Source organism: Peromyscus leucopus, unplaced genomic scaffold, assembly GCF_004664715.2.
Source record: "Peromyscus leucopus breed LL Stock unplaced genomic scaffold, UCI_PerLeu_2.1 scaffold_1503, whole genome shotgun sequence".
Lineage (NCBI taxonomy): Eukaryota > Metazoa > Chordata > Mammalia > Rodentia > Cricetidae > Peromyscus > Peromyscus leucopus.
The window spans coordinates 8,544-17,852 of NW_023504670.1; the positions used below are offsets into that span (position 1 = coordinate 8,544).

General features: G+C 51.1%; 1 protein-coding gene across 2 annotated transcripts; it reads right to left on the reverse strand.

Annotated features, from left to right (window-relative positions):
- Positions 1-1,380: 1,380 nt before the first annotated feature.
- LOC119087155 (SET domain-containing protein 4-like) lies at positions 1,381-9,303 on the reverse strand. 2 transcript variants are annotated; one of them, XR_005090592.1, is made up of 4 exons: positions 8,768-9,303; positions 7,537-7,617; positions 2,880-3,069; positions 1,381-1,606 (listed from the first exon to the last, which is right to left on the reverse strand). XR_005090592.1 is itself a non-coding variant. In XM_037201819.1 (4 exons), exons 1-4 carry the CDS (start codon positions 8,797-8,799, stop codon positions 1,472-1,474), a joined length of 372 nt encoding a protein of 123 aa, XP_037057714.1. In that variant the 5' UTR covers positions 8,800-9,303; the 3' UTR covers positions 1,381-1,471. The 2 variants fall into 2 exon arrangements, 1 of the variants encoding a protein (XP_037057714.1); XM_037201819.1 differs by having other exon boundaries at positions 2,880-3,003.
- Between the last annotated feature and the right edge of the window lie 6 nt (positions 9,304-9,309).

The following is a 9,309-nucleotide window of genomic DNA, read 5'->3' on the forward strand; positions in this document are numbered from 1 at the left end:
GTCCTCTGACCTCCATAAGCACACCACGGGGGATGAGGGGCACACACACACACACACACACACACACACACGGGCACACACACACGGGCACACACACGTGGGCACACACACATATACTCACACACACAAACACACGTGGGCACACACACATACACGCACAGATGAACACACATAATACACATCACACACACACACACATGGGCACACACAAATGTGTTTTTAAAAAGCCAACACACACAAGCGTATGTGCACACTTGTATGAATGATGAGCAAGGGAAGTGTTCAAACACAGCTGCGAACGCTCGTCTGCACTCACTGCATCCTGCTGGGCTCTGCAGAGAGAAAAGCACTGGCGCTCAGAAGGGCTCCGGGCAGCAGCCATGGCTGCCTGCGACCCCGTTTGGCGGTCAGGTCACACAGACAAAATTTCTGGCCCCTTTTCTGCGCCCTGGGTCTTAGGGGAGAAAAGACAAAACTCAGAGAACAGACACAGGACAAAATGTCAGTGTCCTTAGCCGTCCTGGACTGAACTGTCACTGGGACGGGGCGTCAGCCGTCACCTAGGGGACCGCCAAGTTCACTCCGTGGCATGAACACAGAACTGAACAACCCGGGGAGACAGAGAGCAAGCTGCAGAGAAAAGACTGTTTCCTACATGGAGGGGGGGCGGTTCAGTGGAGGCTGGCTCGAGTATTTTACAGGTCCCTGTGCACCCACTCACCCCACCCGCCCCCGCCCCGCGCACTGGTCCTGACCCCTGGCCCTGTGCCTTCTGCCATTTCTCCTCCCAGAGCCTTCTGGGAACAAGGGACACCACGCCACAGGGAAAGTGTCAGGACAGGGCCGAAAGACTGACCTGTGTGACTCAGTCCTTCCCTGCCTGCGGCCTGCAAGAGGCCCTCAGCACACTGTCCTCAGGAAGACAAGAAGGCCCCTAGCTCCCGTCCCTCAGTGAGTCCACACGGGGAGGGCCCAACACTGTCAACCCTCACAGCGCCACCAGAGCCACCTGGCCCCAACTGGTCCCTTAAGCCAAGAGTACCTGAGAGTCTTAGCGGTTCCCTCTTGGCCATTAACGGCCAGTGAGTGAACTGCCGTGGAAGACGCCATGGCTGCCCAGCCTTACAGCTTCCCACTCTGCCCTCCACCACTCCACCCTGTTCCTTCCCACTGAATGACAAGTGTGACTCAGCTGTATGTCTGTCCTTAGCTACCCAATGCCTAGAACCCTCCTCTGCTCCCTGCAGATAGCCTTCCCAGTGCGGGGAGCAGCCACCATTCCATCCCACGAAGATGCTCTTCGAAGTTCACTAATAATAAGAAAAGCAGGGGGAATATTAAATACATTACTGCTTAATAGAAACCATCCAAAGACTGCGATAATTTCATATAAAAGTCTATTTATTCCAACCTCAGTAAAACTGCAGAAAGTGCACCCTCCACAGGAGAGAATCACATGTGCCCTGTGCTGTCACAAAAAGGAGACTTGTAAACTGCTCACAATCTCAGCGGAAGCCTGGAGAATCCTCAGCTCTTCCATCCGCAATGCTTCCACCAAAGTGAGTTGATTTATCAGCAACACTTCCCTCTCCTTCATGTCAGCAACCTGCAAGTTATTAACTTTGTATTATAACAGAAATGCGTTATGAAATTCACCGATTTAACTGCTTTGAGACAGACGGTCAGTGGCCGCAATTCCCCCAGATCACTTTCTCCTCCCAAACAAAACTCCTCTAAGGATGAATGAGTAAGCCAGCTCCCCTCCCCCAGGCCCTGTGAATCTGCCTGGCCTGGGAACCCCTGTAAGTGGACAGTACGCATCCTTTTGTGGTTTCATTTAGCATAAAATCTTCAAAATGCACTAAATTTTTTAACTTTAATACAGTCAAGTCTCTTATAAATGAACTGGTTTCTCATTAAAACAAAAAACTTATTCAATTAAGACACACATAGGAAAAAACATTTGAAACACTGTCACTAAGAAATCAAGCATTGGTAAAAAAACGAGGCAAAAACTGGGACTCATCCTAAGTGCCCAGCGATGACTGAGTAAAGAAAATGTCAATAACTTACACAATGGTAACATCTTAAACAGAAAGGTGGGAGGTGACGGGCTCGGGTTTAGACTGTGTGCCCCATCCCCAGGGTCACAAAAAAGAGGGGAGAACAGGAGACCCTATTTGTCTGGAGGGCATCGGGTTGAATGTCACAAAACAGAGTTTGGCTAGAGAAGAGAAACAGACCCCAGAGTTCCCCGTACAGCCTGTGACCTCGGTTAGGAACTAGATACACAGCGCACATCAAGGAACAGACTGAGAGCCCCCGCGTGGAAAACGCCGTTCAACGGTCCGGCCAGGCAGTTCCACAAGGTGAGTGTGCACCGACCGAAGCATCGCCATGCATCGCACACTGTCTGTAAACCTTCCAGACTGGCCCACGCCTGCACACGCAGACGCCAGAGGCTCACACTGAGTGCCAGCCTCTACTGCTGTCCGCCTGTAGTGAGTCTCGGTCTCTCACCTAATCTGGAGCTCACTGGACTAGCTGGCTGCCAGTGAGCCTTCAGGATTCTCCTGTTTCCACTAAATCGACCTACCCCAAACCCAGCACTGAGTACAGCCACACATGCTGCCACACCCAACTTTCACGTGTGTCACGTGTGTGTTGGGATCTGAACTCAGGTCCTCACACTAGCGCAGCAAGCATGTCACCCCTGGGCCGTCCGCCTGGCACCTTACACATAACGTTAAACTCTGTTAACACAGATATACAGATTACAAAACATTTGCTCATCGGAGATTCTCAAGACTTTCCTAACAGCATGCATGACAAGCAGCCTCGGACTAGAACCTTGTGTCCAAGTACACCATGGCACACACCTTACGCAGCACAGCATGAGTCTCTTCGATGAAGTCAGAGCATATTCTCTGTGCCATGTCCAAGCTTGTCTTCTCGTTTGTATCTGAGATGACTTCTCCAAGGAGTACTTTTTTCCAGGATGTACTAGAACCAGAATGTCCAGTAAGATCATTTCAGCAGGTCCCTCAATTACTGGAGACAGCATTCACCCTGAAGCATGACACACAAGCCATGTCCCTGTTCTTCCTGAGCACAATGAGGCTCATCCCCTAAACCTGTAATATTACTGCAGTTCCTGAATGGAAGCCACGGTGTGGTAGTTTGAATGTAACTGGCCCCCGTAAGTTACAGAATGGCACTATTAGGGGGTGTGGCCTTACTGAAGTAGGTGTGGCCTTGTTGGGGAAAGTGTGTCACTGTGGGGACAGGCTTTGAGGTCTCTTTTGCTTAAGCTTTGCTCAGTGTAACAGACAGTCCACCTCCTGTTACCTTCTGATCAAGACTAGCCAGCACCATGTCTGCCTGCATGCCGCCATGCTCCCCATCATGATGATAATGGACTAAAGCAATTCTATAAGCAAGCCACCCCAATTAAATGTTTTCCTTATAAGAGTTGCCATAGCCGGGCAGTGGTGGTGCACGCCTTTCATCCCAGCACTTGGGAGGCAGAGGCAGGCAGATCTTTGTGAGTTCGAGGCCAGCCTGGTCTACAGAGCGAGATCCAGGACAGGCACCAAAACTACACAGAGAAACCCTGTCTCAAAAAAAAAAAAAAAAAAGAGTTGCCATGGTCACAGTGTCTCTTCACAGAGAGGGAAACCCTAATTAAGATACACAAGAAACAGAGGAAGAAAGAGTAGCCAAAGGGGCCATTAGTTCTGTGCACGTCCCCAGCTGTGACTGAATTACATTTTCATGGCAATCCTGTGTCTGGTGTAAAAGTAACTGGAGCCACAGCCACCAGCTCCAGGGGCACAGAGGCCGAGAAGAAATGGCAGGAAGGCCAGGCTGGGGACTGACCGGCCAAAGACACAGCAGCAGAGGCGCTGTCTGTCCCCTGGCTGTAAGTGACAGTTTCTCCTGAACAGTGCCAGCCAAGAACACATTTCACTGCCAAATGCCCTCCATACGGGCGTCTGCAGCAGGTCAGTCACTGACGCTGCCTCGGCTGGCAGGATTGAGGGCTGTGAGGGAAGATGAGGCCAATGTTCTGTGATCACAAGACCTTAGGTCTGTGGAGACAGCAACCAAGGGGCCAGAGGTCTCGAAGCCAGAAGAGGTCAAAGCCAAGTCTCTCTGCTTGGAAGAAGCAGTGGTCAGGGAAAGGACAGAGAGACAGACTGGAGGCGGGAAATCAGGGGCCTGTGGGAGTGACTTAGAAGGAGGTAAGACAGTGGCTGAACCCGCAAATCAGAGTGTGCACTGCAGACAGACACTCCCAACCTCTGACAAGACGGCTCAGGTAACATGGATGTCAGATGACGACTTACTATACAAGAGAGCCAAGAATACCTGAGTGTTCTCTCTGTAATGATTATCTAGCTTAATCTTCATAATTCCCTACCAATATAACATACCAGCCCATTTAGAGTCAAAGAAAGAAAACTGGGGAAGGTGGAGACCCTACCTCACACGGTAAATCGGAGAGGAGAGATGGCCCGCAGACACGCAGCCAGAACCCCGACCATGCCTCATGTAAGGGACCCAAAGGGAGAAAATGAACCTGGGAATGACCTCTGCAAAAAGTTGCTGCTTTGGCCCTAAAAGGATACACACACACACACACACACACACACACACACACACACACACACACACACACACACACACACACACACACACCTTGTTCCCACAGGGTCCACACAAGATCAAATGAAATGATGAGTGAATGAACAGAGGGTGCAGGACAAGGGCAAGTGAGAGGAGGAAAGACAAGATCAGACAGCCAGACAGGAGCAGTGGCCAGCCAAGCCCTTCCTGGGCTCACGCTGTGCGCTGGGCTGACCACACATCCGCCTAGGGAACAACACAAGGAAGGAGAGATCCCCGGCGCAGAGCTCACCGTCTTAGGGTAAAGCACAGCATCCACTAAAAGTAACAGCACCACAGCGGACACCTGAGCAAGGGGGTGGGGCACACAGCCGGCACTCCGAGTGTAAGATCTGACCCCACCCCACCCCCATGGTCTATCTTCCGGTTGTATAAATCTTCTGCCTTTTACAGAACCACAGCAGTAGCATGCTGTGGACTAGGAGATGCCTTAGCAACTCAACGATGGGAATCAACACATACCTAGGTTACAAACACGACAGAAGGAGAAAAAGGAAGAGTGCAGAGATCACTTTTTCCTGTAACGCTAAGTCGGCGGGCAGAAACTCATCGGGTGCTAGCTGGCTTCTGTCAGTCTGACAAGCTAGAGTCATCTGGGAAGAGGGAACCCCCTGAGAAGACACCTCCATTGGCTTGGTGTGTAAGTAGTCTATGGAGCACTGTCTTGATGAATGACCGATGCGAGGACTCCAGCCCACCGTGGGTGGTGCTGTCCCTAGGCAGGCAGTCCTGGGAAGCATAAGAAAGGTAGCTGAATGTGAGCCTGAAGAGCAAGCCAGTGAGTCGCATGCCTGTTTCAATCCTGCCTCCAGGTGCCTGCCTTGAAATCCCGCACTGACTTCCCACCCAGGAGCTGTAAGACAGAACAAACTCTTTCCTCCCGAACGGCATTTAATCGTGTGGTTTATCAAACTAGGACCGGCAAAGATGAGGAGCTGCATGGAGACTCCAGGAGCTGGAACTCACTGTAGCTGCTGTGAGTGACCAGGCAATGACCAGGCAATGCCCCGTCACTCCCGAGGCTGACTGAATGCAGCTATGAATTACTATTTCATCTTTACATCTGTGTGTCCTCTTGACTGGAAACAGCGCTGTGGGGGTCGAATGGCCTCTGTGGCTCATATATTTGAAAGCTTCGTCATCAGGATGACCTTGTTGGGGTGGGTGTGGCCTTGGTGGAAGAACTGTGTGACGGGGAGGGCTTTGAGCTTTCAAAAGCCCAAGCCAGCCCAGCAGCTCTGTCCTTCTGCTGCCTACAGATGCAGATGTAGAACTCCCAACCGCCTCTCCAGCACCACATCTGCCTGCATGTCATCATGCTCCCCGCCATGATGAAAACGGACTGAACCTCTGACTTATTTAGCGTTTCTATTTCTGTGAAGAGACACTATGACCACAGCAATTCTTATAAAAGAGAACATTTAATTGGGGCTGGCTTACAGTTCAGAGGTTTAGTCCACTGTCATCACGGTGGGAAATATGGTGGCATGCAGGCAGATGTGGTGCTGGGGAAGGAGCTGAGAGTCCTACATCTTGACCTGCAGGCAGCAGAGGGAGACAGTGAGCCACACTGGGCATAGCTTGACATCTGAGACCTCAAAGCCGGCCCCATAGTGACACACCTCCTAACAGTGCCACTCCCTATGGTCCAAGTGCTCAAACAAAGATCCATGGGGCCATTCTTATTCAAGACACCACACCCTCTAAAAATGTAAGCAAGCCCCAGGTAAATGCTTTCTTTGAGAAGAGTTTGCGTGGTCATGGTGTCTCTTCACAGCAACAGAACACTGACTAAGATGAACTCCATCTACAGTCTATAGGCCATGCATCAGTTTTGAAAACTTTTAACTTTTTACGATACATTTGCCTACATACAGTGGTAAGTAATAAAATAGACAACTATGTATACATGCTTTCCTATTTTTCTTTATCTGGAATTAACTTTTTCTTATTTTTTCAATACTTCTATGTGCAATTATTTTTTAAAAAATTAATTCCCATGTAAGTGAATCTGCCTAGTGCAAACCTGTGCTGTCCATGATCAACTCCATTTCTGGTACTAAGACCAGGGAGAAACTTGACTTCTGAGTCCCCAAAAGAAAGAGTAAAATGCTAAGGACGACAGAGCTGTGCTGAGGCTCTTCCGACCCACTGCTGGACACTTGCCCAGCATACTGGGCAGCAGCAAGGTGGCTGCTGTCCTCACCAGTCCTGGGCCTGGAGGAGACCCTGTGATGACCAGAGCACACCATGAGACTGACAGTCCCAGCATGCATGTCTACACTGGGGCTCCTCTCATGGAAAAGCCCTTCAGCAGGACTTCTAGATCAACCCCAGGGTAGAACTGGGTAGGGATAACATGGGGCCAGATAGGGCAGAGTCAGGAGCTTGCTTGCCACGGGAAAACCCACCTCCTCAGAGACGTGCCTCTGTGTGTCAGTGCTGACAGCCCCCAGTCACCTACTCAGACAGTAAGCACCAGGTGGGGCGGGGAGAGACCTGAACAGAGAGTGCTAAGTTCTCAGAGCCGTGTACTGTCAAAGGTTGGGCGGGCCAGTCAAAGCAGCAGCTCCAGGGCACACTCTCCTCTTTGTCCCTCGACATGCAAGCCTCCCAAACAAACCCCTTCAGTTTTTACCAAGAAGCGGGCACAGATTAAAATCAATGCAGGAGCCTGGCGGTGCTGGCACACACCTTTAATCCTGGCACTCGAGAGACAGAGCAGGCAGATCTCTGAGTTCGAGGCCAACCTGGCCTACAGTGAGTTCCAGGACAGCCAGAGCTACATGGAGAAACCCTGTCTCAAAAAAAAAAAAAAAAAAAAAAGAGCAATGCAGTGAAACTTACAATTTCTCAGCTTCCAGACACAACAACTTGAGAGCTGTGAGTAACCTCCAAGATGGTCCATCCCATCCGAATGTCAAATTTCTACGAGAGAAAGGCAGGCAGCACTAGATCTGTCACTCAGACGAACACCGAAGGAGCCCAGCCGTGGCTGCGAATGGGTACACTCGTCAGGTCACTCCACACAAGGTCAGACAGTGTGAGGCAGTGAGATGTGGATACTGTGAAGGAGGCTGGGTACAGAACAGCCTGTGCTTCATTCCACACAAGCGGAGTTAGTGTTCTGACCGTTCCGGGTCACGCTGGGTAGTTCTGTCAACCTGACCCAAGCCAGAGTCGGTGGAGAGGAGGGGGCTACGACTGAGAGAATTCCTCAGTGAGATCAGGCTGCAGGCAAGCCTACAGGACTCTTCATTAGTGATTGGTGGGGGAGGGCCCAGTCCACTGTGGGTGGTGCCATCCCTGGGCTGGTGGTCCTGGGTTCTGTAAGAAAGCAGGCTGAGCAAGCCAGTCAGCAGCACCCCTCCATGGCCTCTGCACCAGCTCCTCCTCCAGGTTCCTTCCTGTTTCCAGAGTTCCTGCCCTGACTTTCTTCAGTGATGTGGAAGTGTAGACCAAATAAACCCTTTCCTCCCCAGCTTGCTTTTGGTCATGGTGTTTTATCACAGCAACAGTAACCCTAAGACAAGGGTGAAAAGCCATTTTCCAACCAGTTTTAGTAAGACATTGAACTTGGTTTAGGGGAGCACAGCAAGAGGCCTGGTAGGTAACTACACCACATAGTTGACAGTGAGATGAACAGGGGAGGCCTTAGGTCATCCTGGAGAGCAAACACACACAGCGACCCCAGCCGGCAGCCTCACACTGTGGCTACACATGAAAACCCTGATTTGTACCGAAGAGAAGATGTCTTGTCTCTCACTGCCTCGATCTGTACCAACGATGCCAGCGGTGGGTTCTGCTGGGGGTCAGCCTGGCTTGTGATAACCCAGGGCTATCCCACCTGAACCTGACCCACCTAACGACAGGCACAGGACTGTGCCAAGCGTGGCTCTCACATTCCCAAGCAGCTGTCTTCCGCTCCCTGAGTGTCGACAGCACGGAGCACAGCTTTACTACACAGGAAGACTTAACAGACCTCACCTGTCCGCGAACACAGAGGCACAAACCAGAACCCTCATGATTTTCAGGGGAACGTCCTGAAGGGATCGTTTCCGGGTAGAAGGACACTCACTCTGTAAAGCCATGATCCTTCAGAATGGACATCTTCTTGTGCGCCTGCTTATCCGCGGGTGGGAGGTACTTCACCAGCGTCTCTACGTGAAAGAGACAATCGATATCAGAGTAGGATACACTTCAGTCAAAGTACATGCCCCTCTCCTCCAGCCCACGATCCCTCCATTACCACCCTGTACAACCAAGAGTGCCTCCTAGTTCACACTAAGTGTTCTCCTCAGGGCAACGCGCAGAAATCTCAGTCCCCAAAAGGCTGTTACAGTTTCCGGGGCTGAGGACAGACTAGGGAGAAGCGAGGTTCACATCCCCACTAGTTCATCCAAGTGTAACAGGTGAAGACCCTAGAGCCACGGCCAGGAACAGGCTGCCTAAGAATGCAGGGAGGAGGACGGGAATGCTGTCCACGAGCCAGATGCACAGCAGTCCATGCATCCGCGACTCTAGCCACAGAGGGAATTCGTGAAAACTGACAAACGTTTTCAAAAGAGAAGGAAAGCAAAGGATTTCTGTTTTGTTTCTGAGGTGATGACAGGCTTCAGT

What these genes read in the sequence shown, in the direction of transcription:
- LOC119087155 (XM_037201819.1), bottom strand. Translation starts at nt 8,799, where the DNA reads ATGTCCATTCTGAAGGATCATGGCTTTACAGA. An exon ending in AAGGATCATGGCTTTACAGA is followed by an intron (nt 7,618 to 8,767) that starts GTGAGTGTCCTT and finishes TTTCTCTCGTAG; the next exon opens with AAATTTGACATTCGGATGGG. An exon ending in TGTCTGGAAGCTGAGAAATT is followed by an intron (nt 3,004 to 7,536) that starts GTAAGTTTCACT and finishes TTCTGGTTCTAG; the next exon opens with TACATCCTGGAAAAAAGTAC.